Genomic DNA, 25,418 nt, shown 5'->3' with positions numbered 1-25,418 from the left:
ACTGCGCTGCGATATCACATCATGGAGTAGAATATATGGGCGGATACGACGCCAACATGGAAATTCAATGAGATGTGCATCTGCATGTGAGCAGCAGGGATCAAAACTTTATCAATTACTCAAGGTCCGTGCCCAGACTTTGTGTTAAGCAGTTGTTGGTTTGTCTCAACAGTATACAGATATATTATTCACATCCTAGTATATATGATCTACATAAACGTAAAAGTATCTCCTCCCTTCTCGCGCATCATATTGCCCACTCGCTGCGTGCCCACAATTCGTTCCAGCTTCAGCGCATCCCACTTGGAGAACAACGCCCGCACACCTCCCTCGGCCGCCTCGACCAACGCCGCTGGATCCAATCCTAGGAACCCGACAATCTCGCTATAGAACGCCGGGTTCTCAGGCACGCCGTACATGATGATCCGCTTGACCCCGCGGAGCTGGTACCGACGGAAGTGGTGCAGACGTTCCGTGTACAGCAGCACCGACTGGCGCCCATTCATGAAATACGAGCGAGCCCGCGCCGCCTCCCGCTGCTCGGTGTATTCGGAGATGGCTCCAAAAGAGACGTTGGTGGTCTGCTGCGACGTGGCGAAGTGATTACGCACGCGCACAAAGTCCAGGTACGACGGGATGAAGATCAGGGTTCCGCCAGCGCTGGCCTTGCCGCGACCGGAGGCAATGTCGCGCACCAGCGACGAGAGGATGGTCGTGGTGAAGTGCTTGAATCGCGCATCGGGGTCTTTCGCCGGCGAGAGACAGTCGAAGCGGGTAAATGTCTGCCTGACCGACACCGGGAGGGGGAGCTCGGTGATCGCGCCCGCGTGGATCGGCGTGGCCTTGACCCTGCCCGAGGTGTTGTGCATGTGCGTCGAGAACACCGAGTTCATCTCCGGAGTGACGAATGAGGTGAGCATGATCATCTGCCGCACATACCGCGCGTTGTTGTCCAGGTACCATGTCCGTACACGACTGAAGTCACATCCGTGCGCCTCTCGGGGCTGCAGGTTGAGGTGCTTCATGATGTAGTCGATGTGATCCCAGTTTTGCATGAGCAATGCATCCGCATGATCGACGATTACTACTTCGATAGACGAAAGGAAGTCATGATCGCGTTTCTTTACACTGTGAGGCGTTAGATAGAACGTTCTGGACCCCGAGGGTGAGGCTGATCGACTTACTCTGCCTGGTCCATGATGGTGCGTAAACCCAGTGGACTGGCTAGGATCATATCGGAGGTGTAGAACTGCGCAAAATACTTGACAGTCTTGCGGGTGAACTTGAGACCCAGACGGAACATGTCGTCGTCATTGCCACCGAAGAGCTCGCGGAAGTCGTCCGGCTTGCTCTCCCATGATGGGTCATCAGCCGCCGAAAAGGTGTCGAGGAGACGTTTCTTGTTTTCTTGTTGCTCGGGTTGGAAGAAGCGGGTGATGGACTCGACAGCCCGCACACAGGCCTGTTTGGTAGGCAAGAGATAAAGTACCTTCGGCCGAGTGAAGCCCTGGTCTCGGACATCAATGTCGGCGTCTTGCTCTTTGGCCAAGCGTGTGTTGTTCTTGAGCACTCGATCGCGGGTCTTGAGCACGTGGTTGGTGGCGTGGAGGGCCAGAAGATCGCGCATCTGGGCCGAGTTGGATGGCGTCCGGGCTCCATACAAAACGTCCTGGTAGCCGAAGATGTACGGAGCAATGTGCTGGGCCTGTCCACCGATTTGGGGGAATTTATCGGAGGCTGGCTCTTTAAGCTTTCTCTTAAGCTGTACCGGATCTAGATCAGCGGCCGTTTCAGTAGACTGGGGCTGCCACGCTCACCTTCACGCTTGAGATCTGCTTCATTGGAGGTAGCCAGGACGCATCGTCTCCAGTATCTGGAATAGTGCGCACAAGCCTCAAGCCTTCTGGCAATTCCTTCTTTGCATTCTTCCACTTGTTCTCCCCAATAGCCTTGATCTTCTTGGCCAGCTCGTCTTCCGTAGGGTTCGTGAAGTGCGTGTCGAAAGGATCGTTGTCTGTCCAACATTAGTGCAATGGCAAAATAGATAAACAGCATAAGATCATACCGTCTTCATCATCACTATCTTGTGCACCAGCATCTTCTTGATTCGCATTGTCCTCTTCATCCGAAGGCTCTTGCTGCTCTAGATCGTCCTCCCCGAGAGCCTCTTCGTCCTCTTCCGCAACAGGGTCCTCGCGAACAACCTCGACGGTTTCTGTATTCTTATGTTCGACCTTTCTCCTCTTGCGGGCTGGGCCCTTGGAGTCGGTAGATGTGTTCAACAGTTGTAGCAGCTCGTTGTAAGGACGACCGGACTTCTCCTCATCCTCTTCATCGCTGGACGAACCGACATCCATGGCTTCCTCTTCGGCCATACCACCCTCCATATGCTCATCGACAGGACCATCTTCACCGGACGAAGAATCATCAGACCTGCACGGTTGGTCAGCTGTACTGTAGAGACCAGCGCGGAAGTGATGCTCACTCTATGTCGGCAACCCGAGAAGCCTGGAAGGCATCGCGGCGCCCGACGGGCCCTCTCGAGCGTTTGCCGCGGCCTCTAGGAGCTCTACCTCTTGGAGGGGCCATTGCCAATAAAGTAAATGCAAAATTAAATTGGCTACGGCCACTGGAACAGCAACAATTCGGGGTTGATTGCAGTTGGGCGGATTATTTTTTCGCGGCGTTGGGGGGGAGTTGCTTATCTTATCTTAGCGCGAAATTCCCTTTGCGCACACACAATTTGAGCCTCGCAGCAGAACCTCCGTCGCGGCATCAGAGGCGGAAGATTTAATTAGTATCCCGAACCCCAGAGTGCCACTCCTTCCCCCCCCCCCACGGCCAGGACGAGATCAACCCGAGAGACCGCTCGACCTATTTTCCATCATGGCTGAAGCTGATTCCTTCCTTCACCTCGCTCGCCCTCTGGGCCCCGTGGCAGTGGGGACTGCACCGACAACCGCCCCTCTGAACGTTGTCATCCAACCCCAGGTACGTGTTATATGGCTGGGTCTTACAGACTTTTCGACCAGGGTCATAGTGCTAACTCTCTGGGCTAGGCACTCTTCTCGATCCTGGACCACTCCCTCCGTCGCAACGCTGACCAGGAGCGTGTCATCGGTACTCTGCTGGGAACCAGATCCGAGGATGGAACCGAGGTGGAAATCCGCAGCACCTTCGCTGTTGGACACACGGAGACGACAGACCAGGTTGAGGTGGACATGGAATACCAGAAGCAGATGCTTGCGTTGCACCTGAAGGCCAACCCCAAGGAAGTGCTTGTGGGTTGGTACGCCACCTCGTCCGAGCTGAACACCTTTTCCGCTTTGATCCAGAACTTCTACAGCGGCCAGGGTGATGGCACATGGCCTCACCCTGCCGTCCACTTGACCGTCTCCACCGAGGCTGGAAAGGATATCGAGACCCGCGCCTACATCTCCGCCCCCGTTGGTGTGACCGCGGAGAGAGCCGCCGACAGCGCCGCCTTCATCCCCGTCCCTTACGAGATCCGCTACGGTGAGGCCGAGAAGAGTGGTCTGGAGGCTATTGCTGCGGCCCGTGATGCTGAGGAGCGTCGTGCCAACATCTTCACTGATATCGAGGCTCTGGAGCGTGCGATTGAGGATGTTCTGGGCATGATCGACCGGGTTTCCCGCTACGTTGAGTCTGTCATTGACGAGGAGGCTCCTGCTTCGACGGCCCTGGGACAGTACCTGCTCAACACCTTGGCTCTGGCACCTAAGGTTGAGCCCGCTGACATTGAGCGTGACTTGTATGTTGCCCCTTCCCCTCCCCCAACCCTCAGTTATCCATTCGAAACCAAGTATCAAAAACTAACAAAAATACAACAGCAACAACCACATCCAGGACGTCCTGGTCGTGTCCTACCTGGCCAACACCATCCGTACACAGATGGAGCTGTCCAACCGGCTAGCAACCGCCCAGCTGACTCTTGGAGGCGAGTCCGGCAGCGGCGAGTCGGGCGACAAGCGCGGCGGCCAACGGGGCGGCAAAGGAGGCCGGGGCGGGCAACAGCGGACTCAAGAACGGAGTGGAGAGGAGGCTCGCGCGTAAGAGGATATCATAGGGTTATTATAACGATACCTTTCCATTTCTCTTTTTAACATTTATTTCATTTGTGCAAAATTCTTTTTTCTTTTTTCTTTTCAGTCTATTTCTCTCGCCACGCAACAAAAAGCATGTCCCTTTGATATCGTTTCATTTCCTGGATATATGATATGTTTCCAGTCCATATCCGGTTCTTGTGTCAACCCAGGGGAAGTCATGTTGTATGGATGGAAGCCTACCTACAAGGATTCCTGCCAATACGCACCCTCATCAATGATCACCCCGAAAAATTGAGCATCATAAGGGACGGATAGGACCTTACGAAGACCGAACCCAACGAACCCCAAATAATGAAAAGGAGGAAAAAGTAATAAGAATGAAAGAATGAAAGAAAAGAGCAACGAACGGCGTATGGGAGTCCGTCTGTCTGGCTTGAAATGGAAGAAATAAATGGGAAAAGAGAGCAGAAAGAGATGTTTTTAAATACATGCAATCAGCCTTGCAACAGAAGCTTGCTTTTCGTTCTTGTCTATTTTTCTTGTATGTGGTGTAGGGTAGGGTTAGTTTCGGTGGGTTTGAGGTACATATGCAGTATATTTGTGGCATGTTCACTTTCATGTCTGTTTAGGATTCTATTGATAGTAGACGTTGCAATAGAGTATTAATTAGGGCAGATCACCTCTTATCGATGCAGCTTTACCTTTTACAGTAATGATAGATCCCCTGATAATCTTCATCAATTCAGGGAGCTAGTTAGTTTTAGCTAAATAGGATTTTCAATCTTGAGACATAAGTAACGCCCCCCAATGCCGACCAGATAGTAGTGGATATCATATATGTTTACAAATGCAGGTGGAACAACCCTACCCCGGTAGACCCGAACGCCAGAACAGTGGACAAGAAAAGCAAAAAAAAAAACGAAGCAGCAGCCAGAGCAGCAAGGAAAGGTATCGGACGAGATCATTTCAGCTCATCCTACGACCTTTCGCTTCTTCGGCGCCGTATCCTCTGTTGCATCCGAATCGCGTCTCGCATTTCTCTTCCCCTTGCCCTTACTCTTCTTTCCATCAACGCTTTCACCAAGCTCTTCAAGGCCCTTCTTGCCCGCATCTTTCAAGTTACCGACCTGATCATCATTCTGATCAAATGCCTTACGAGCCTCTTTCAGCTCACGCTCCATGCGAAGAAGTTCCTGCACACGACCAAGCTTGTTCGGATCCCGGCGCAACGCAAATCGGAAGTCATCGACCTTGATCTTCTGTCGGCGGGAATAGCTGGCGTACTGTGCCGCACCGTGACACATCTCGAGAACGAAGTCGGTGACAATCTCGTCCAGTACACGGATGGTTTCGGGGAGTGGCTCGGGGGGATACGATGGGTGCGGACGGGGGTCACCATAGGCAAGAAGGAGAAGACGGACTGATATGTGGGTTAATGTTAGCAACGGAGAACCACTATAGACCTAGTTATCGATTGTAACCAACGACGGCGGACGTACGTTCAGATGCAAAGTTCATCTGGCCCTTGTGCCTAGCGGCACGGGCTCGTGGTTCCGCCATATTATTCTTCTTAGTGGTAGTCCCCTTCTTTTTGTTATTCTTGTTGCTATTGTTCGAGGACTGTTCGTCCGCTTCGGCGACGGGTTGCGGTTTGAAGGCGGGACGGTATCCGGCTCGGATTAGTTCTGTTTCCTGGGGATTGAACGGCCAAGCAGAAGCGAGCTGACTCGACACATGGCCAGTGCTGGGCTGACGGGGAGGGGCTGGTGAAGCCCTAGAAGTCTGCTGCGATGGCAGAGAACGGCGGAGACGCTGCGAGGCTGGACGGGCAGCAGAAGATGTGTTGCGAATTGAAGCAGGAGCTGCGGCGGAATGATGGCCGGACTTCCGCGCAGAAAGGCGGTGGGGACTCGTGACGGAAGACATGGTGGCAGAATCACTTGGTTTGGTTGCGCGCGGGACGGAAGTCGTTCTGGCTCATCAGTTGTTACTTCTCGTCTGTTGGTTTACATCGACCGATAAAAGGTACCTCTTGAGATACAGACAACCTGGGAGGGATTGGAGCAAGGAAGAAGAAGAAAGTAATTTAGAGGCAGTGAGGTTTCGAACGACGGGAATATACCCTCAAGATGGTCAGTGAATATACTCCGCAATCTTCCCTTCCCATTTGCTGCCACTTCTACTGGTGATGGATCGTTAACTTCTAGTGTATGATGCAGTCTGCCTTGTTCAACTTTCAATCACTCCTGCTCGTGTTCTTGCTTATCATCTGCACGAGCACATATGCACACTCGATGATGCCTGGGATCATGGACCGCAATCAGAGTGGGTAAGTGCTGCTGACTGCTGCTGTCTGCAGTGGACCCCATATCGAGTCTATGAAGTGACATGGTTCTGACCTGATCTTGTCTTCAGCTTCTTCGGGATCTTCTGGAAGTGTGCTCGAATCGGTGAACGGTTGAGCCCCTATGTCAGTATATGCTGCGTCGTGATGGCTGTAAGTATACCAAGCACCTTGCGGGAACCAACCACTAGCTTAATCTGGAAAGCTGATACCTATATTCTTGCCAGGTCTCGATCTTCTTCGGTGGCTGATCGACTCGCCCCAACTCCTTGCGGTCTCAGATTAGATGGTCATTCTACCAGGTGGTGGCGTTACTGAAGCTTCTCTTTTTGCATCTTCTTCACTTGCAGGGGTCTCTCATGATTATTGATCTGTATGTCGTACATAAATTCTACACTATCAGGATGTCTATGTTCAAAAAAGATTTTGTCCGAAACCACCGTAATCCCAGGTCCGCGCTAGAGATGCAAGAGAATAAACAGAAACAGACGGGAAAACAGAAGAAAGGGTATCTCATGCGTTGGCCTTTAGACGTTGCAGGCCTCGATCGAGCAGCTGCTCAGTTTCCGCTTCGTCCAGCTGGGGAGATTCGGGGTTCGGATTGAAAGCATCCCTCCTCAAGTGTGAGGCAGATTTCAGGTCCAGCTGTTCCACAGCAATCCAGAGCTGCTCCGGATCCCGGAGGTAGCGTAGGCCCTTCATCGTGTAAGCATCGATAGACAGGCCCTGATCCTCGAGATCCTTGATAGACTGCGCGATGGCAGATGCATTCTGCTGGCTTGCAAACCCGCTGATGATGACGTTCCAGGTCGTCATACTGTATACGACTCCATGCTTGGCCATCATCTCTCTCACCTTCTCAGCCGCGAGTGGCTGGTTATTGTAGATGAAAGCACTCAACAGCAGCGTCCAGGTCAAGACCGTTGGCTGTGTCTGCGTGAATGTTGATTCAGAGCTGGCAGTCTTGGCGCCAACCTCAGTAGCAGACTGTAGCATATCTTCAACAACGCGCACAGCGGGTCGTAGCCCGTGTGGATTGTTGCGATACGCAAGCATGAACTCATTATAGGTATGGTCGGTCGCAGCTAGAGGGGCTATGTCTTTGTGGCCTTGCAACACCAATTCCCGGAACCTGGTATAGACACGTTCGACACTGCCCACGTGGGCTTGACACCGAAGCCAAGTCGCAATAACGAGATACAAGGCAATGACGGACGGCGGTGTCTTCTCGCCAGTCGTTGGAAGATCGTACTGACGAGGGACAATCGAGAGCTCCTTCAAGGGCGTTATGTCATGCAGCTCACAATACATGCGCAACAGAGAGTAGAAAATCTCCCGGCGGTCGGTAGCACCATCGAGGTGCTTCACGTTAAAAACGAAGTGAGAGTGGAAAAGCTTGCTCGCAATATAGGGGTTCTTCTTGAGCTCTGGCTGGCTTTCAAGTTCCTCCATCAAGTGTGTCATTCGCTCTCTGTCTTGACGAGCGACAGCATCGCTAAGTAGAGTCAAATAAGTGTACGAATCAAGCTGGAAGCCTTGAGCCTTCATGTGGCGTAGTACGTCAAGCCCTAATTGAGGATCCCCTGTCTTGAAAGCGTTGGAAAGTACCACGTTCATCATGTCTCGGTCGGGCTGCACCCCCATACTGAGGAGCTCAGGAAGAATGCGGAAATTGCGTCCATCCGGGCTATCCACAACCGAGTCGAGGACCAAGAGTTTGCTGCAATGGCGTGAAACTGCTATCTCCATGGGACTCTGCTGTAATCTCCAAAACTGCCGCCCAGCTCGGCGCAGTGCCAGGAGTGCGTTGTCAACGTCTTTGAATTCCGTGAAGCGGCCCATGAAACCAAGGTAGGTCTCGCCCTTCAATCTATGCCTCCGGGTCTCCACAAGATCCCAGGCCTCATAGACGGCGCTACGGTCAGCCTTCTTTATAAAGAAGCGCACACCCTTCTGCGGCACATAGGAGACAGGCCACTGCATAGGATCCAAACAGGCACGTATGACAGACTGATAGTTGTGGGAATTCTTGGTCCACCGCTGCATCTCCCGAGAATGAAGAGTGTCCAGGTAGATTAGACAGTCCGCAATCATGGCAAAGACTGGCTTGACAGAAGCCTGACAAGTGACTAAGAGGAATTCCAAGGCCAGCTCAGGAGAGTTCCGCAATAGCCACAGCGACAATCGTCCCCAGTGAATCTCCATTTCCATCGGGGTAAGGCCATTCCAGGCCTCACGGAACGCTCCTAGGCTGTCCGTCTGAATGGCCTCCAGCAGTTCCTTATCTTTCGAGTCTAGAGGGTAAGGCACCAACTCTTCCTGCACTTCTCTCCCATCGTACTTCGCTTGAAATAACTCTCTCTGCGCGAATCTCCATTTTCGAATATCATCTCCACTGCACATATAAGATCCGGACCTGATAGCCAAATCCAAGGCTTTGGTTTCTTTTCCAAACCGCAATGTCAAAAGCGGCTTCACATCGCTGAAGCTCGCGAGGGTAGGCGGGGTACGCAAACTGCGTTTCTGCACGAAGGATAGTGTTGTGTTTTTGTTGATGAGCGATAGTAAAGTTGCATTGCGAGAAGCAACTCCAGGCGACAGAAGTGAGAACTCCCTTTTGGTAATCGAGGGCTGGTTATAAAGTACACTATTCCCTGCAGATCGGCGGAAGGTAGTTGTAGGGAAGAGGCGTTGGGTCTTCATTTCCGGAAGAACAGTGCTGTAGACACTGGAATGCCTCACACTATTTAAAAAAGTATCTGGCTGACTGGACGTATTCGATTGCGGCGCATCGTCGACAAAGGATCTTGCATCCTGGGGTCCTTCTCTCCGTCGCTCGAGGCGGAGCCTGTGCTGCGGTTTGTAGACCGGCAATCCAGCGCAGACGCGGGAACGCGGGAGATAGTGCGCACAAGGTAACATTCAGACTCACAGCTTGTTCAGCTCATATCTCGATTGAAAGTTGCGAGAACAATCACCTGCGCGGGTTTGGGGCCGGGGAACGAAGGGAAGCACGATTGTTGTAGCCAATAATCTTTCCCTCCGCCGCCGGATTTTGCTCCGGCGCCGATGTGGCTGGTGCGTTACAGATGTGGCGCAGCACCGCCCGATAACCAAAGCACAAGCAAGTATCTACCGAAAGATCATTCTAGACTTCATCATTACATCGTCTCAATTCTCGGGTGACGCGAGACCCTTTCGAAGAGACTCGGAGCTTTCTGCGGGCAGAATAAAAAGATCGTTACTCGTTTCTCACCCCGTACTCACACTGTATCGTGAAATCCTTCCCCCCGCTTGATTTTTATATCCGACCCTCCTCCCCCCGCCGTGATGTCGTCGAATCATGCTTCTCTCGATGCGGCGGCAAATGAGCGCAAAGCACGCCTTGCAAAGCTTGCCGCGCTGAAGCGGAAACAACCAGAGCCAGAGCCATTGACCGAAGCTGGTGCCGCCGATGAAGAATTGGAAGATGCTGCTCCCGATGTAACAAAGCAATACCTCTCCGGGAGGAACTACGACACAGAAATGCGCGGCCCAAAGCTGGGCTTCGACACCGCCCCGTCAGATGGTCAGATCACCGTGGAAGCGCAGGCTGCAGAAATCGCAAGGGCCACCGCAGAGAAAGCCAAGGAGGATGAAGAAGGTGACCAGCCTATTGACCTCTTCAAGCTACAGCCCAAGAAGCCGAATTGGGATCTGAAGCGGGACCTGGATGAGAAGATGAACGTCCTCAATGTTAGAACTCAGAACGCGATTGCGAAACTGGTCCGCCAACGGATAGAAGAGGCACAACGCGCAGCTCAGGCGAAAGGAACAGGTGCCAATGGAGGTGAACAGGGCGAGGAAGTGGGCATTGAAGGTGATATGTTGGTCCAGGGCATTCATGTCCGTGAGAGGGAAGAGGAGGAGGCAGGCAATGGTCTGGAGGATGACGAGGCATGATTTTGATACCCCATGGGAAGATGTATGGTAGCAGTTGCGATTCGGTCTCATCTCTTTGCATCTTGCTTTTACAGGCGCCCACAGTTGGAGGATTTGGGACAAGTGTCGCAAGGCGTTGAGGATCTCTGCATACGGTTTACTTGGAAAAATTACTTTCAATGCATTAGCCTTCTGTATGGTCTAACTATAGTACAGTCCCCCGTTTATAATCCTTGGAGAACCAGCCCGTGGTGATGAGCCTCGAAAGAGGTAAAACGCCAAACTCCCGCACATCCGTTGTCCAGTACTTTTTCTATTCAAAACCTCAAGTCAAAGACACCTAGTTGCCCATATTCATGGACTGCGTCAACGCAAGACGCTTGCTGTAAGGACTGAGACTCCTCTCACGGGGCGGAGGCGGCGCGCGTCCTTGGCCCCGTCCGTCTTTCTGTGAGTGAGTCGGACCGTCCCTATAATCTCTTGAAGCAGGATAGCCACGCTCGGGTCGCTTCTCTGGGGTCGCAGACCGTCTCGTCCTGGCAATTCGGCTGTGATCCACGCTCTGACTTCGGGACCTGTCTCGTCGTTCACGATCCCGTGACAGGTGTCGAGGCCGGCCTCGCTCTTCAGGGCTGGATTCTCGACGCCTCCGCCGGGTGTTCCTGTCACCCTGCCACTCACGCGATCGAGAACGAGAGTCCCTGTCCCCGGACGAGTAGGAAATTGCGGAATCATGGGAAGACGCATCGCTGTAGCGTCTCTTCCTTTGTCCAGAAACATGGGAAGAGATGGACCTTGTTCGACCATGGCTCTTTCGTGCACCATAGTCCGCATGGCGAGGGGGCGATCTTGAGTGTGATCGACTAGTCGATATCGTTGATACCGAGCTGACCGAATGTGATGATGCTGACCGGGCTCGTTTTGAGGTCTGAGTGCGACTGTCAAGAGGATCCGCCTCATCATGCTCTCTTTTGCGACCTCGTTCTTCCTCACGCTTAGCAAGGATCTCAGTCGCTAGTCCTTTCCTGTACGCGGATTTAGCTCCTGCTCATGACAGCTCGCTCATGAGCTCGATAGAAAGGATAGACCTACGTGCGTGATGAGTCACTAGGGACATCGGCTGAGAGTTGCGGCCGCAGTTTGGGGTTCAATAACTGCTGCGTGCGTGATGGACGAGACGTGTACGGCCGCTCTTGGGCGGTCACTTTACATTCATAGCTGTAGTGCCGTGCTGGGACCGTCAGCAATTATGACAATAAAGTGTAGATGGTCTTTACGTATCTCGCTTCAGGCATTTTTGACACAAGGTGCTAGGAGTTGCCTTGGTAGGGCCTCTGAGGCCGGGAGCATTTCGATAGCGATTCATCCGGGGCACGTATTAAAACAATAGCGGAAACGCAAAAGAAGCTATGGATCGGCTGCCTGTCTGAAACACAAGAACACCAAAGAGAAAAAGGATCCCCGCACGCCAGGAAATCAGCCTGGATATCCCAAACCCAAGCTCTTTCCTCCCCGCGGCTGTCGCAGGCAGAATGTGGGCCGGGCCGACCAAGTTAGACGCGCGGCTAAGCGCGGGCGGCGGCCCACGAAGGAGGAGCCAAGCGAAACCCGCCCGATTGACTTGAAGCGTTGCTCGTTCCTTCTCAGCCCAAAAGATCAAAAAGCCGGTCCAGCATCGTTGGCCTGCCCTTTTACCCACCCCCCATCCACATCCACTTTCCCCCCAAACTTGCCCTCCGGTGTTAGTGGAAGTCCAAGGGCGCTTCCGTCTCGACTCCCACTCCCTACTTTTTCCGGCTGGCTTGGTTCGTGTCCCGATCGTCTCATTGTTAGTGGAAGGAAACCTCATTTCCCCCTCTGCCCCCCCCAAAGACAAGCGTTACATATCGAAAGCCATGAGCCAATCTTTCTGACCATTGTAAGAGCAGCCTTCTTTCTTCCTTCCTCTCTTTCTCTGCATGCTTGCCTGCATCCCATATTCCGGCTCCTGATCAGCCAGTCCTCTCCACCCCGCTTCTCACAGAGCACGGCTCTGTGGCATTCCGACCGGACCTGACGTCGAAGCAGCTTTCCTTATGGCGACCTACGTTTTCCAGATATGTGCCGTCTTTCTTTTTGGGCTTGTGTGAAGTGGGATCTTTGAGTGGCTTTTGATCGATATTCATTTCGGCCTTTTTCTTTTTTTTTTTTTTTCGTCAACACCTGAGCGGGTAGAGTGCAGTCTCTCGTCGGGTTTTCCCCTTATCCAATCCGTCCGTATCCGATCGTTTATTGTCTTAGCGGAAGGAAACGCTACAAGAACCCTGGACGTTTGGCTCAGAGAGTCACGGAATAATGGCATCCAACAGTTCCACAAGAGACGAGCATCGTCTTTCCTTTGCAAAGGTAGGTGCTGCGTTGCTAGTCGGCCAACGGCGGGTTCTCGCTGACCCGCTTAAGCAGATTGCGGCCATGCCTCCGCCATCAAATCCGGAAATCCCCGTATCATCTGACGAGTTGAACGGCTCACAGTCCGTCGATGACCCTTCATCATGTTCCGAACAACATGGCTTGGAAAATGTCCCCTCCAGCCAGGGAGACCCGATTTCTGTCCGAAACGAGGCTGCCGCTGTTGATCGAAATGTCGACAGTCTATCGCAGGCCGTACATGGTGTTCACATCGATGACAAAAAATACCACGACGGTCCTGTATTCTCCAATGAGGCTGCAGACAACGCTTCTCTGAAACGAGAGAACTCGTTTGAGGATGATCGTACTCATCTTTCAAACTCCTCGACCAAGCCCACGAGCTTCGATTCTAAGAGCATGGCTTCTGTCACGACATTCGCAATGGACGAAAAAGACTCTTTGCGTCCGGATGACAGTGCGAGCGTTCAGGCCATTGATGAGGAGGAGTCCCTATCTGGGCACGCCTCCGGTGCCCCGAATTCACTGACAGGGTCAGAGTCAGGTGCCCGCGGATTCTTACAGAGACCACGGGGAATTCTGCAACCCACGGGACCTATATTCGTTGATGGTATGCAGCGCACAAATGGTGCCATATTGCCAGACACTGTCGCCAACAATTACCCAAATGCCGATGCTTTTCAAGCAGGACGGCCGATACATGGGTTCCCGTCAGAGCCCGACGAGAAACTCCTTGAGGCTATGAAGTCCCCCAAAGACCGCCTCTTGATTCTCCAACTGGAAGAAAAGGTCCGATACTTTATACAGAATTCTAAGTAAGTCGGCCACCATGTTGCCTTTGTGGTTCTGAGTTTAATATCCTGACGATTTCTTAGGGAGCACTCTTTGGAACTCCCGCCTTCAAACGCTTTTGGGCGGCTCCTTGCACACAAGCTGGGCGATTACTACCATCTGACGCACTTCGTTGACAATAATGTCACGTCCGTCCGGCTTCATCGGACGCCTTTCTGTCGGCTGTACGTCTGCGCTGCGATTCTCACTTCTTTTACGGTTGACCTGTGCTAATTTTTTGGTAGCCCTACGCCTCTCTCAGTTCTCCACGCTGCGACTAACAGTACTCCGCCTCCCGCCATGCCTGCAATGAAGATCATGCGTCGTACCGATAGTGAGCGGCCTTCCACCGAGGGTAGCGTCGCGGCAAGCTCCTCCGCTGCATCGAAGAACGGATCCGAAGCCGGGGACAGTGGAAACGACGGGGAGCGGGGATCTACCCCGGCCAAGGATAGGTTGACCTTGACTCGCGAGGAGAGGGAGGCCAAGTACCAGGAAGCTAGGGAGCGAATTTTCCGTGATTTTACCGAATCGAAGAGTACTGAGAACGCCAATGGTGATACTTCCGGTACCAATATGTCACGCTCGAGCTCAACAAGTGGACGCAAAAAGGCACAGCGCCAGAAAACTCCTCACGATGACAGTTTCGAGGTTCGATCTCAATTCAACGCGTATTACCCGGGAATGCCTTATGCCAACGGACCAATGCCCTACGGCATGGCTGTCAACGATCCGTCTTTTCCAGCCCAACCTTGCATGGTGGGACCCGGTGTGTCGCCGCCTAGTATGGGCTACGGTCATAGTGGCCAGACTGGTCCAATGTATTCCGGGCCCATGAACATGAATGCTATGCCACATTATTCGATGCCTGTGTCGCCTCAGATGACCCCCAGTGGCCCATGGCAGAACGGCCCTGTACCCCAGCAGTCCCCCTACTCTGGGTATGCGACCATCAACCAGTCGCCCGCGATGGCATCCACTAAGTCGTCCCCTGCGTTGAGCAGTTATCCTATGCCAAACTCCGTCCAATATCAACCCAATCCTGGGTGGTCCACGCCACCTTATCCCGGCGGCTATCCACAACCATCACATCGCAATCCTCCCCCATCTGGATGGGCCGGCTATCAAACGCAGCCTCCCACACCGACATCTTATCCTTATGCTCAATATCCCGGACAGCCCATGAGCCCGGGGATGCAGGGTCACGGCGGTGCTCACCCTTTGCCCGGAAGCTTCAATAGGTCGCCTTTCAACCCACAAACCCGCTCATTTGTCCCTGGTGGTGCGACGTTAGCACGGCACCCCAGCAAGGGCAACCAACATGGTATGAACCCATATCCCGGTATGCAGCCGGGCATGCAGCCCCAGTGGTCCGGATTCCAAGATTTGAACAGCAAGGCTCAAGACATGCCTGGTTCAGTTGGACATGGCCTGACCCGCGGTGGGCCTTCGGGAACCAGAGATTCTATTGCGAAGTGGGGGACACCGTCACACCTGCCACCCAAGCCACCACCGTCCGAGGTGCCTTCTGACTTTGACTTGAAACCGCGCAGTGGGCCCAGCTCGACGCATCCTTACTCGGGCAACACGCTCCCCGCTACCAAAAACGGGCCGCTTGTTGTTTCTGGCGGAGCAAGCCTGCCACGGGTCAACTGACGTGCTCCTGCCTAGGGCAGACAAAGCTTTTCTTCATCAGAGTGATACTACTACTTGACTGTTTTCTACCAAAAGTACATATGGTTCAATGTTGGCGTGATGTGTTACTGGTGACGAGATTCCTGACGTGGCCGTTCTGTATCTCTGGAAGATTAGACATAGGAACTGTTAGTTGTAATCAGCGTCGCATCTCTTGTGGGAGAGAGAAATGATTTGATGCGTGGGAACTGGGTTTCAAGGTCCTGTCAGCGCCGCCCAACCCCTCGCTGTCGACGACTGGGATTTCGTGGGCGTTCGGGACTTGGTTGGAAACCTGAATTACTTGATGTACTTTGAGCATTGCTATGTTTACTAGATCTTGCTGGCTTGGGAGGGGCAGGCGATAGTGCTTAGATAAATACACTGTATGACACCAAGTGTTGAGATATTGACGTAGATTTATAAGTAGTCGTCACTACCTGGAGATAATCTCGACGAAGAGGATGAACGGGTCCAATCTACATACACAACACCACTGAAACAAAACAGCTAAAATTACACAATCATGACTAGCCAAAACACAAGGCCCAAGCATACAGCAGTGAGGGTAAATAAATAGTAAAGGTACACAGTATAAAGGCCACCTAAGCCACCACCGCCATCGATCACTTACACCCTCACTCTATTGCTTCGCAGGCTTGGCCTTCCCCGCCTCCTCCTTCCCATGACCCGTGATCTCTAAGCGCTTGATCTCCCTCTCGAGATCAGAGATTCCCCCCTTCCGGAACCGCGTGACCTTGTTCACATTCATTGTGGTGAGTTCATTGAGGGTCTCCAAACCCTGAGACCGCTGTCTAGCAACTGTCCGCGCCGTCAAAGCAAACCGCATATCTTTAGGTCCATCTACCAACTCCAGGATTGCACTGGCGGCTTGATCATCCTTCTTGGGTTCGACGCGCAGAACTCGCGTGTAACCACCGGGACGTTCGGCGTAGCGTTCACGAAGAGGACCGAAGAGCTTGGGGAGGAGTTCGTGGGGGGTCTAATCATTCATTTGGTTAGTTGAGATTGTCCGCTTTCATCTATCGTATATCCTCCACGGTATGTATGAAATATGTCTTGAGAAAGAAAGAAAAGGATAGAGAGGCAGCATCATACATAAAACGTCGACAATGCGCGCTTCCGGCTCGCTTCGGTGTTCTTCTTGCCCAGGGTGATCAGCTTCTCGGCCAGTCGTTGCGCCTCCTTGGCCTTGGCCCATGTGGTTGTGATGGATTCATGTTGGAAGAGAGAGGTGACGAGGTTGCGGAGGAGGGCCTGTCTGTGAGAGGACTTGCGGCTCAGATGGCGGAATTTGGCAGCACCTCCGGCCATAGTGTTGGTGGTGGTGAGGGTGGTTTATTTGATATGGATTTCTTTTCGGAGCGGAGTGTGTGGATAAGCTGACTTCGGGGGCCAGGCGGTGGGATCGGATGAATCAAATCGAAAAGACCGGAGGGGATTGAAACCGGGTGGAGGATCAATGGGATATCAGGACTCAACGGTTGTTTTTCGTTGTCGATGAGGGAGGGAAAGATGAAGCTGGAGATGGAGATGGCGGAAAGATTCGATTCGCCGCGTAGCCAATCGGAGTGCGGGTACGGCAGCCCCGACTTTCTCCTCCGTTTGGGAACATCTTTGATCTTCCTTCCTTCGATCCCCCATTGAGTTCTTTTGCGTCTTATTATAGAGGAATCTCTTTTGCCCGAACTGTACAGTGGTATTTGGACAAGTCGGACATATTTATTTTGTCCCCATCTCCCGCTTGGTGGTCACATCAGACGAGACCGATACTCCTCGTCGTTCCATCTCAATCAATCCCGATTGTCTGATTGTCCGCAAGGGCTTTGAAGAACCCCCGCTTTCATCTGTACACTTTACCAATCTCGACATCCTCTATTTGGCTCTGATCAAACCATTTGTGAATACCCGGTCTTGTAATTCCGAAAAATAGAGATAACATGGGCTTCTTCGCTGGCTTCGTAAGTCCCCGTTATGCCCTTACCAACTCTCCCACCTTTTCATCCACTCATCCTACATTTATCCATCCCTTCAACTCCGTCCTCCCTCACATACAAAAAGAGAAAAGAAAAAAAAATCATAACTTACACCCGAATTAGTTCAGCGGCTTCGCCCTCACCACCTCCGTCCTGTACATTTCCCTCCAAGTACACAAAGCCAATCGCCTGGAACAGCGCAATGCCATTCGCGAACAAACCCGCGCTCTGAACTGGTTGGCCTCATCAGCAGGCGCATACGATCGTCGCTTATTGCCTCAAGAGACTCAGAAGCGTCCGGGTGAGGAAGAAGACCGGAAGACGAAACCCGTCTTGAAGGACTTCTTGAAACATCGCTGGAATCAAGAGGTGGAGACGTTGGCGCGGAAGGCGTATGAGAGTCGGTGGGAGGATGCGCGGGATACGGCTGTGGAGGGGTGGAAGACGGTGGTGAGGTTGGTGAAGAAGGAGTAGATTAATTCGTATTCTAGTGCTGCCTTTTGTTTATGATTTGCATTGGGTGTAGGTGTGGGTTTGATGGAGATGAAGTTTCAGATACCCTTTGATTTTTTTTGTTCTATATTTATACGTTGTTTGGATTTGATTTGTTGACTAGCGGTATAATGCTACATTTTTTGTTTTCTTGGTTCGTGGTGTTTGCTGGGTATAGTATGAAGCAGGGTTTCTTAGAGGGCTGTTGCCGCCTATGTCGTGGATTCAGTATGCGGGTTGGCGCAGACTTGATGCGATTGTCTTGCGGCTGCTGGTACTTGGACACTGTATGCCGCGTTGACATCAATGCATATCCACTGCCAGTGGGCTAGTCGCCTCATTCTATAATACAGAGGGCTATCAAGAAGTCCCCATAGATGTCTGTATAGGCCAACAGCTAGCTCACCCAGTATCAGTCGTGGTCTGCGTCGTGGTACTCATGCTATCAGTATCACTCCAGATATCTTTGCTCTCTCTTTCCACCGCGCGCATAGCCTGAGCGACTTCCTCCAGCTTGGCCACCACATCCAAGACACCATTATTAACCCGATCGAAGTATCGATCATTAGCCTCCCGTCTCTCTCGCGCGAGAAGAATATCCTTTTCCGTCTCCTCATCCAGATTCCGCGAGGAACCATCCTCAGGATTAGCAGAATCGCCCGGTCCAGCCGTGCTTCGCGACGCCGGCCGCAGCGACGCATTACTCTTTGCCGTGGCCGCAGCAGCAGCAGCGGCAGCACCTTTTGTTTCCACAACCTCATCCCCGGCTTCGCTGCGCGCCCACGCCTGCGCAAGCTTCAGCTGTTTTGTCCGGAGATCTTCCAACGCCTCAGAGTGCTTCTCCCCAAAGACATGTTCGCCCGTTGCTGCGCTCAGCTCGACCTCGGACAATGCGCTCTGCATCTCCTGCCATATAGCCTCGGAGCCGTCCACCTCCCCTTTAGACTGTTTGCGAGTCAGGAATGGCGAGAGGGATCCCGGAGCCTCCAGGGTTCCTGCCCGGGACGAGCGATTGCGCTGTAGAGGCGGCCGCGGAGAGGCTCCCGTCGTCGGAACAGCGGATACCGGCGGGGGAAGAGAGAGGTTGGAAGCATTATGTGACGGCGGGCCTTGGAAGAGGACAGGCGGGGGAAGACGCTGGGCACTTATCTTCCTGGTGTCCATTTTAGGATCCATTTTGGGATCCATTCTGAGTGGGGGGTCCATGGTTGGCAGAATATTGAGTTCCCTCCTCCTTGCTATAAATTAAACATTATAATGTTGTATCGGGTCACAATTGAAGATCAATTTCATAGTAAGAAAAGCAGAGAAGTGGTGATAGGAGTGACAGCATCCTTATCGTTATCAGGAACCACGGGGAGAGAGACACAGGCAGAGACGGAGAGGGCCGAAGTTTCTCCGACTCCGACCCAGCCCGAGTCCCGTGCCTCGCTTAGCGGCCGTTTAGGGCGAAGCCGCACAGCAGAACATTTTCGATCTAGTCGAGCGACCGCCGGCCGTGAAAGCGAACCCCCCCTTCGACTTTCGACAACCATCCGCCCATCCAGCCAATTTTATCCATCAGTTCGGTACGTATAGAGATACCCCCCCTATTGTGAATTTATTATCACCAGTCGATATTTCCTTGGTTGCGAAAAAGAAAACGAGAAATTCCCCCTACGCACACATAAAGTCCGCCTATATATATCCCCGAATCTTGAAAGAAATCCGCAACACGTCCGCCACCTGCAACTTTCAACTTTTATCACCGAATTACCACCCATCTATTGGAAAAAATAACATAATTCTAACGGAAATCTTTGCTTCTCTACAGTTCACCCTCCTTCGAACATAATCCGACAAGATGGGTAAGGGACAGCCCCGTGGTTTGAACGCCGCCCGCAAGCTCGCGACCACCCGTCGCGAGAACCGCTGGGCCGATCTGCACTACAAGAAGCGCCTCCTCGGTACTGCCTACAAGTCCTCTCCCTTCGGAGGTGCCTCCCACGCCAAGGGTATCGTTCTTGAGAAGGTCGGTGTTGAGGCCAAGCAGCCCAACTCCGCTATTCGCAAGTGTGTCAAGGTCCAGCTCATCAAGAACGGCAAGAAGGTTACCGCTTTCGGTGGGTGATCCTATCCTCTTTATTTCTCTTTTTTCTCCGGTTGTTGTGGATGGATGGATGGATGTGTTTGGTTTGGGGGATTATATGTGATGGAATCTTGTGTGGACGACACAGAGAAGATGAAAGAGGAAAAGGGAGCATGGAATGGAGTTGGGGGGCGACACCGGGAAATATTGAGTATCTGATTCAAGTATCGATTGTGCTAACATATGGTGCTCTGTATAGTCCCCAACGACGGTTGCTTGAACTTCATCGATGAGAACGACGAGGTCCTCCTCGCCGGTTTCGGTCGTAAGGGCAAGGCCAAGGGTGATATTCCCGGTGTCCGTTTCAAGGTCGTCAAGGTCTCCGGTGTCGGTCTGCTCGCTCTCTGGAAGGAGAAGAAGGAGAAGCCCCGCTCTTAAATAACCCAAACCCTGGGGAATTTAATAAAGATGTTATTAGCGGGGTGGAAGGGGGCCCATTCCATGGAAGATGCTTCGGGGCAAAAGGCAAAGCAAACACAAGTCTATGGTCTGGAATTGATGGTTCAGGACGGATGAGACCCTGCAAAATACATACCATTTGCAGCGTACTACGATTGATATATCCATAAAAGATGGCGCCATGATTTATTTCTTTGGGAGGGCCCTAAAATTCAAATCCTTCAAAAAAAATGAGTCTAGCTCTTGTCGTAGTTTTTTGTATATCAAAGTAAGCATTCGGCTATGCGTTAATCTTGAACGCGTATGCTACGATCTACGATGGTTGATTGTATCAATCGATAAGGACTGATCTCATTCACAAAGATTATCCTAACATGCCCGCGGGTATCGTTGCGTTCCATTATCTATGCCCTTACGCCTTACTCATCTATAGCCGTATTTTTTGCATGTCATCTTGCAGCCATCTGCATTCCCTTAAATTTTTGTTCATATGTTGATTCATTTCCATTTTCATAATCCTCAAAACCGTTAGACGTTGATATCCTCCTTGCGGTAGTGGTCCGAGACAATACGGTATAGGTAAGATGGCGCATGGCCTCCCCTGGAATGCTTGTCAGTTCTGCAGACTTAATGGGCCAAATTTAGGGTAACTTACAGGTTAGTGATGTAAAGGTCGACCAGTTCCGCGGGGACATAGTCGTAGAGCGGGTTCTGAACGTCAATTTGGTCTACTAGGTCACCATCTTCGTACCCAATAACCTTGCTGACATCGCCATACTCGATCAGCGAGTCGAAGTCGAACGGGTAGACAGGGCTGAGCTTGTAGACACCGCTCACAACGACCACGGGAGTCTGGTGCACCTTGGCCGCGCGAGCGATGACTCGCGTGCCTGCCGCAGCGACCAACCCACCGTTGGCAAGGACCGAGTGTGTGCCCAAGATGACCTTGTTGACACGGGACATGAGCGCGAAGACTGCGGAGTCGGGGATGAGGATAACAGTGATGCCCAGAGCAATCAACGGTTTCTGGAAAGCCTCGGTGCTCAGAATGTCGTCGTCCTTAGGAGCCTGTCCGCTGACGGTGGCATGGGTCGCTTCATGGTTGTTAGGATAAGATTCGGCATGAATCACGGTGAACTTGCGCTTGGCCGCAGCCTTGAGCAAGAACTTCTGGACGGTAGTCGAGGATGTGTGTGTGAGGATGATTTCGTTGGAGTGAATGTGTTCCAAGGCATAAGCCGCAATCTGGTCGTCCACCTGGCCCAACTCATCGATAATCTCGTTGATACCGTCGAGAACTTCGGCACGGATGTCCTTGTTGTGGCTTTGGCCAAGTAGGCGGCCGGACGGAGACGCGGAGGCCGGAGTGCCAGGCAGAGACGACTCAGGCTCTGGGTGTGAGAGGAGACTGAACATAGAAATGGGCGTGGCCGACAGCGAAGTAAAAGGCTGTCTGGAGGATGACCGGTCGGAGCCTTCATGGCGGGAAGAGAGAACTTCGGAGGGGTCTGCAAACGACATGTATATTAGCTCACAACAGTCCTGGTTTGGTGTGCGATGAGACAGGACTGACCATCCAAGGCACGAGGGGTCTGAGGCTGGCTTTCAGAGCCCGCTTCACTCAGAGTGAAGTCGGCCTCTCTGTCGTCTTCCGCTTCATCACGGATCAACCCGAGCACACGTCTGACAATGTTTCCGACCACCATCTCCCTAGGCTGGGCAGCCATCACGCGCCTTCCCACATGCTGGACCCGTTCGATCATCTTGTTCGCATCCGAAGTCCGAGTGGCCGATATAACACTGCGCAGAAGGTATGCGGTTGCGGTCGCGCATGATCTGGAATGGCGAATCTGTCTGCGCTTCAGAAGCCTAGAGGCTGGTCAGTATGTTGCACGAGCTGCTGCGACACGCGGTGATATGACGTCGAGAACGCACGAGATCAGATCGTCAATCGATGTATCAATTGGATTCGTCTTCAAGGACTTGAGGAACGACGCCAATCCAGGCGTCAGGGCCGCGGAAGTGGACGGCATGGTTGCGATGAACCGCGAAGGGGTCTCTTATTGAGTTGACTGGCAGGCTTGGAAGTCTTGACAAGCTCCAATGGCTTCCTGGTCAGGCACGCACAGTGTTAGAAGGTGGAGGAGTCATATGGTCGCGAACGGTAGCATACCTTTGAGAGGTCGCTGGAAGATTTTCTCGAAATTGCACCGGTTGAGGAGTCTATGACCAGATTAAACCGGAGAATAACGAACTCCACGTGGGCGACTTTTTTGGGAGGAGAAAAGTGAGGGTGTTAGAGGGGGAAGGTCAAAGGGAGGAAGAGGAGGAGAAGGTGGGATGTGGTGACGGCGGGAGAATTTGCCCGCTTTCTTTCGGTCTCAGCTGCGCTCGGCCCAACCATACATACATACGTCCATACATACATACATACGGTCTCAGCGTAACATACGGCCAGGCCGCTTCCCTCACTCTCACACTCTCTCCTCTTGCTCTCCCCACACTTTCTTACTTCGGCCCATCGTTCCTCAACTTCATCCGCCGGCTGATCGGCTGCTGTCCGTCTCAACTTCCTTCTTCCCCCAGCCCTCCCTCCCTCTTACCTCCCCTCTCTCCGTGAGGCCTCCCTCTCGTTGTCGCCGTGAATTCCGCACGTTCGGGCTCTCCTTTCCGCCCGTCCTTTCCTCGGATCTACTTGTCGTCATTCCGCCATCCACCAGGTCGGGTAACGGTGAAATCCGAAAAAGCACGGGTTGTCGACTGGCGCATTGAGGTCCGTAGACCCCAACAGTTTCGGCTCTCTATATCACCGCATCATGCTCCAACATCCCCGGTCCCATCACCGGCCTCGACTATCTAGCTTGCAGTATTCAAATGATTGCTGACCTACGCTCCTTCTCCCTCTAGTCACCTGCGCCAGCCCAGACACCCGTGGGCCGTGTGGGAAGATGAACTCGCTCAACATCCTCTCGTCTCGAGTCATTGGCCAGTCGTCCCTCCCAGCTCGGAGCCGTCAGCGTTCCCGGTCTCAGGGAGACGTCGCCAGAGCGAGTGAGCCCGGCGACCTTGCCAAACTTCGGTCGTACAGCGAAAGCAACTTTCACTCGACCGAGGCCCACGAGAATGGCCATGATGCGCCCGACGAGAATATAAACTACTCCCACGAAATTACGTTTGATGAGAAATCGCCCCTATTACGAAGTATACAGAAAGATGGTTCATTTGCTACGAAAAGCACCCTGGGATTTGTTGCCCAACGGTTCTTTGATGCGATTGCGGAAACGATCAAGTTCATCTTATCCACCTTAGCTGCGCCCGGTTTTTATGTTGCCCAATGTTTCGAAGACGATAATGGTCATTACTCTTTCTTGGCACCTGTGAGAAAGCTACGACGGTCCGTGTCTCGCCGCCCATCCAAGTCGACTGGCTCCACGACGGCGGGTAGAGGTAGTCGACAAGCGGAGAGCAAGCGACGAACAGGTACTTCGCGACGGTCTAAAAGCAACGTTTCACGGGATTCCATCGCTTCGAGCACGTCCGAGTCGGAAGGAGATCGCCGGAGCGCCAAGGCACTCGGCAATAGTCGGTCACGAACCTCCAAGGCCAAATCGTCCAGTCCAGAACCAAGGCCAGATGAGACCGCTCCTAGACGCTCGATCCGGATCAAGCTTCATAGTGAAGAGGCACTCAAACGACAGAGGCAACGTCGGTCGCAAAGTGCTGATCTGCGCCAGACACCGGAAAATGGGGTTCAGGGTACTCTCAACCTCGACAGTCTCAAATCTCCCACGTCTCCGTCTGTGCATAGCCTCACCAGGTATCCGCATTCTCCTGTCCCTCCTCGCCCGCTGATTCCACCCCGTGTGCCGTCTTACACGGCCAACCTCCGCCTTCCCAAGAGCCCGCAAAAGACTCTAGTCCTCGATCTGGATGAGACTCTTATTCATTCCCTGGCTAAAGGCGGCCGCATGTCCAGTGGGCACATGGTTGAGGTCAAACTATCCACGCCGATGACGACTGCACTTACACCCGGCGGACCTCCCACGACTCTGGGCCCGCAGCATCCCATTCTGTATTACGTACACAAACGACCCCACTGTGATGAGTTCTTGCGCAAGATCTCCAAGTGGTACAAGCTGGTCATCTTCACAGCCAGTGTGCAAGAGTATGCGGATCCAGTCATTGACTGGCTTGAGCAGGAGCGGAAATACTTCCAGGCGCGGTATTACCGTCAGCACTGTACTTTACGGAATGGTGCATATATCAAGGACCTCAGCTCTGTGGAGCCTGATTTGAGTAAGGTGATGATTCTGGACAATAGTCCTATGAGTTATATTTTTCACGAAGGTACGTCTCGTCTTTGGCGTAATTCTCCTGCCATACCCCAGCCTGCTCTAACATCTCCGATAGATAATGCTATCCCGATTGAGGGCTGGATTAATGATCCCACGGATAATGGTCTTCTTCACCTCGTCCCCATGTTAGAAGCTTTGCAGTATGTGACCGATGTGCGGGCATTTTTGGCCTTGCGTAGAGGGGAAGCGGAAGCTTAATCTGGCGCCGAGGGGCGAGGGTGAAGGCCTTTACCAGACCATAGAAACGAAAAACAGAAAAAGGAAGAAAAAAAGAAAAAGGAAGCACACTTTGATGTTTACGGAAGTTCTTATAATGCATTCATAGCTCAGCTCAGCTCATGTAAAGAAGAGGCTGAAGGGAAAGCATGACGAGTGTTCACTGAAGCATATTGTTTGTTCCTCTCCATTCCATTACCATACCATACCCCCTCTCCTGTTTTTATCCTTTTGCCTTTATTATACTACTTTGTCACCCTACAGATTCTTGTAATTCCTTTACTTTCCATTGTCATTCTTCTATACTATTCTCTATTCTTACATTTGTGTCATTCTGTTCCACCTTGTCTCACAAGTCAGGAATCATCCTCAACTGCTCGCCTTGCCGCCCACCAACCTCAAATACAATATACCTCCCTGTCTGAGTTTTATTCATCAAAAGACAGCGTTGCTAACTGCCACTTTGCTTTCTTCATTCCTTTGATTGAAAGAAAACAATCGGAATTGGGTTGTGGGTTACTCACTGCTTTTGTATGTCTGTCATGTCAATTAGCCTGGGGATAGATCATTCCATTCCATCAATGGCCT

At 52.4% G+C, this 25,418-nt stretch overlaps 15 protein-coding genes across 15 annotated transcripts; 7 read left to right on the top strand and 8 right to left on the bottom strand.

Moving 5' to 3' along the window:
* Positions 1 to 209: 209 nt before the first annotated feature.
* On the bottom strand, positions 210 to 2,357 carry BO83DRAFT_318943 (UTP25 family protein; the record flags this gene model as incomplete). Its single annotated transcript, XM_025527758.1, has 4 exons — positions 210 to 1,128; positions 1,185 to 1,762; positions 1,818 to 2,014; positions 2,066 to 2,357. 4 exons carry the CDS (start codon positions 2,355 to 2,357, stop codon positions 210 to 212), a joined length of 1,986 nt encoding a protein of 661 aa, XP_025385526.1.
* A 529-nt stretch (positions 2,358 to 2,886) lies between these two features.
* BO83DRAFT_318683 (eukaryotic translation initiation factor 3 subunit F) lies at positions 2,887 to 4,074 on the top strand (the record flags this gene model as incomplete). Its single annotated transcript, XM_025527748.1, has 3 exons — positions 2,887 to 2,991; positions 3,060 to 3,772; positions 3,852 to 4,074. The coding sequence occupies 3 exons, from the start codon at positions 2,887 to 2,889 to the stop codon at positions 4,072 to 4,074; spliced, it is 1,041 nt and encodes a 346-aa protein (XP_025385525.1).
* Positions 4,075 to 4,230: 156 nt separating this feature from the next.
* Positions 4,231 to 4,735, bottom strand: BO83DRAFT_100050 (uncharacterized protein). The gene has a single exon (XM_025525849.1). The coding sequence runs from the start codon at positions 4,684 to 4,686 to the stop codon at positions 4,387 to 4,389; it is 300 nt and encodes a 99-aa protein (XP_025385524.1). The 5' UTR covers positions 4,687 to 4,735; the 3' UTR covers positions 4,231 to 4,386.
* A 67-nt stretch (positions 4,736 to 4,802) lies between these two features.
* Positions 4,803 to 5,993, bottom strand: BO83DRAFT_419266 (putative transcription initiation factor TFIID subunit 13; the record flags this gene model as incomplete). The annotated part of the gene is made up of 2 exons (XM_025534874.1): positions 4,803 to 5,487; positions 5,567 to 5,993. 2 exons carry the CDS (start codon positions 5,991 to 5,993, stop codon positions 5,039 to 5,041), a joined length of 876 nt encoding a protein of 291 aa, XP_025385523.1. The 3' UTR covers positions 4,803 to 5,038.
* Positions 5,994 to 6,280: 287 nt separating this feature from the next.
* Positions 6,281 to 6,729, top strand: BO83DRAFT_318905 (protein kish; the record flags this gene model as incomplete). The annotated part of the gene is made up of 2 exons (XM_025527757.1): positions 6,281 to 6,396; positions 6,483 to 6,729. The coding sequence occupies 2 exons, from the start codon at positions 6,281 to 6,283 to the stop codon at positions 6,727 to 6,729; spliced, it is 363 nt and encodes a 120-aa protein (XP_025385522.1).
* A 195-nt stretch (positions 6,730 to 6,924) lies between these two features.
* Positions 6,925 to 9,114, bottom strand: BO83DRAFT_318685 (pentatricopeptide repeat protein; the record flags this gene model as incomplete). The annotated part of the gene is made up of 1 exon (XM_025527749.1): positions 6,925 to 9,114. One exon carries the CDS (start codon positions 9,112 to 9,114, stop codon positions 6,925 to 6,927), a length of 2,190 nt encoding a protein of 729 aa, XP_025385521.1.
* A 445-nt stretch (positions 9,115 to 9,559) lies between these two features.
* Positions 9,560 to 10,526, top strand: BO83DRAFT_380616 (CCDC12/cwf18 family protein). Its single transcript, XM_025531789.1, has one exon. It carries the CDS (start codon positions 9,742 to 9,744, stop codon positions 10,351 to 10,353), a length of 612 nt encoding a protein of 203 aa, XP_025385520.1. The 5' UTR covers positions 9,560 to 9,741; the 3' UTR covers positions 10,354 to 10,526.
* Positions 10,527 to 10,698: 172 nt separating this feature from the next.
* BO83DRAFT_366123 (zinc finger CCHC-type containing 10) lies at positions 10,699 to 11,995 on the bottom strand (the record flags this gene model as incomplete). Its single annotated transcript, XM_025529699.1, has 4 exons — positions 11,614 to 11,995; positions 11,425 to 11,560; positions 11,326 to 11,357; positions 10,699 to 11,270 (listed from the first exon to the last, which is right to left on the bottom strand). Exons 1-4 carry the CDS (start codon positions 11,696 to 11,698, stop codon positions 10,699 to 10,701), a joined length of 825 nt encoding a protein of 274 aa, XP_025385519.1. The 5' UTR covers positions 11,699 to 11,995.
* Positions 11,996 to 12,485: 490 nt separating this feature from the next.
* BO83DRAFT_99985 (putative R3H domain protein) lies at positions 12,486 to 15,314 on the top strand. Its single transcript, XM_025537781.1, has 4 exons — positions 12,486 to 12,717; positions 12,772 to 13,553; positions 13,614 to 13,754; positions 13,815 to 15,314. Exons 1-4 carry the CDS (start codon positions 12,667 to 12,669, stop codon positions 15,223 to 15,225), a joined length of 2,385 nt encoding a protein of 794 aa, XP_025385518.1. The 5' UTR covers positions 12,486 to 12,666; the 3' UTR covers positions 15,226 to 15,314.
* Positions 15,315 to 15,683: 369 nt separating this feature from the next.
* BO83DRAFT_380613 (mitochondrial 54S ribosomal protein bL17m) lies at positions 15,684 to 16,866 on the bottom strand. Its single transcript, XM_025531788.1, has 2 exons — positions 16,363 to 16,866; positions 15,684 to 16,246 (listed from the first exon to the last, which is right to left on the bottom strand). Exons 1-2 carry the CDS (start codon positions 16,576 to 16,578, stop codon positions 15,887 to 15,889), a joined length of 576 nt encoding a protein of 191 aa, XP_025385517.1. The 5' UTR covers positions 16,579 to 16,866; the 3' UTR covers positions 15,684 to 15,886.
* A 35-nt stretch (positions 16,867 to 16,901) lies between these two features.
* On the top strand, positions 16,902 to 17,887 carry BO83DRAFT_99962 (MICOS complex subunit Mic12 family protein). Its single transcript, XM_025537780.1, has 2 exons — positions 16,902 to 17,225; positions 17,364 to 17,887. Exons 1-2 carry the CDS (start codon positions 17,205 to 17,207, stop codon positions 17,712 to 17,714), a joined length of 372 nt encoding a protein of 123 aa, XP_025385516.1. The 5' UTR covers positions 16,902 to 17,204; the 3' UTR covers positions 17,715 to 17,887.
* A 90-nt stretch (positions 17,888 to 17,977) lies between these two features.
* On the bottom strand, positions 17,978 to 19,046 carry BO83DRAFT_380611 (DUF5315 domain-containing protein). The gene has a single exon (XM_025531787.1). The coding sequence runs from the start codon at positions 18,906 to 18,908 to the stop codon at positions 18,135 to 18,137; it is 774 nt and encodes a 257-aa protein (XP_025385515.1). The 5' UTR covers positions 18,909 to 19,046; the 3' UTR covers positions 17,978 to 18,134.
* Positions 19,047 to 19,224: 178 nt separating this feature from the next.
* Positions 19,225 to 20,483, top strand: rps23 (40S ribosomal protein uS12). Its single transcript, XM_025528684.1, has 3 exons — positions 19,225 to 19,300; positions 19,546 to 19,834; positions 20,060 to 20,483. The coding sequence occupies exons 2-3, from the start codon at positions 19,576 to 19,578 to the stop codon at positions 20,236 to 20,238; spliced, it is 438 nt and encodes a 145-aa protein (XP_025385514.1). The 5' UTR covers positions 19,225 to 19,300; positions 19,546 to 19,575; the 3' UTR covers positions 20,239 to 20,483.
* Positions 20,484 to 20,609: 126 nt separating this feature from the next.
* Positions 20,610 to 22,609, bottom strand: BO83DRAFT_380609 (translation initiation factor eIF2B subunit beta). Its single transcript, XM_025531786.1, has 5 exons — positions 22,433 to 22,609; positions 22,195 to 22,370; positions 21,833 to 22,128; positions 20,915 to 21,767; positions 20,610 to 20,860 (listed from the first exon to the last, which is right to left on the bottom strand). The coding sequence occupies exons 2-5, from the start codon at positions 22,290 to 22,292 to the stop codon at positions 20,788 to 20,790; spliced, it is 1,320 nt and encodes a 439-aa protein (XP_025385513.1). The 5' UTR covers positions 22,293 to 22,370; positions 22,433 to 22,609; the 3' UTR covers positions 20,610 to 20,787.
* A 510-nt stretch (positions 22,610 to 23,119) lies between these two features.
* Positions 23,120 to 25,124, top strand: nemA (Nem1-Spo7 phosphatase catalytic subunit NEM1). Its single transcript, XM_025537779.1, has 2 exons — positions 23,120 to 24,606; positions 24,670 to 25,124. Exons 1-2 carry the CDS (start codon positions 23,208 to 23,210, stop codon positions 24,810 to 24,812), a joined length of 1,542 nt encoding a protein of 513 aa, XP_025385512.1. The 5' UTR covers positions 23,120 to 23,207; the 3' UTR covers positions 24,813 to 25,124.
* The last annotated feature ends 294 nt before the right edge of the window (positions 25,125 to 25,418 follow it).

Source organism: Aspergillus eucalypticola, assembly GCF_003184535.1.
Source record: "Aspergillus eucalypticola CBS 122712 chromosome Unknown BO83scaffold_22, whole genome shotgun sequence".
Classification (NCBI taxonomy): domain Eukaryota; kingdom Fungi; phylum Ascomycota; class Eurotiomycetes; order Eurotiales; family Aspergillaceae; genus Aspergillus; species Aspergillus eucalypticola.
This window is presented reverse-complemented; position numbering and strand designations above follow the sequence as displayed.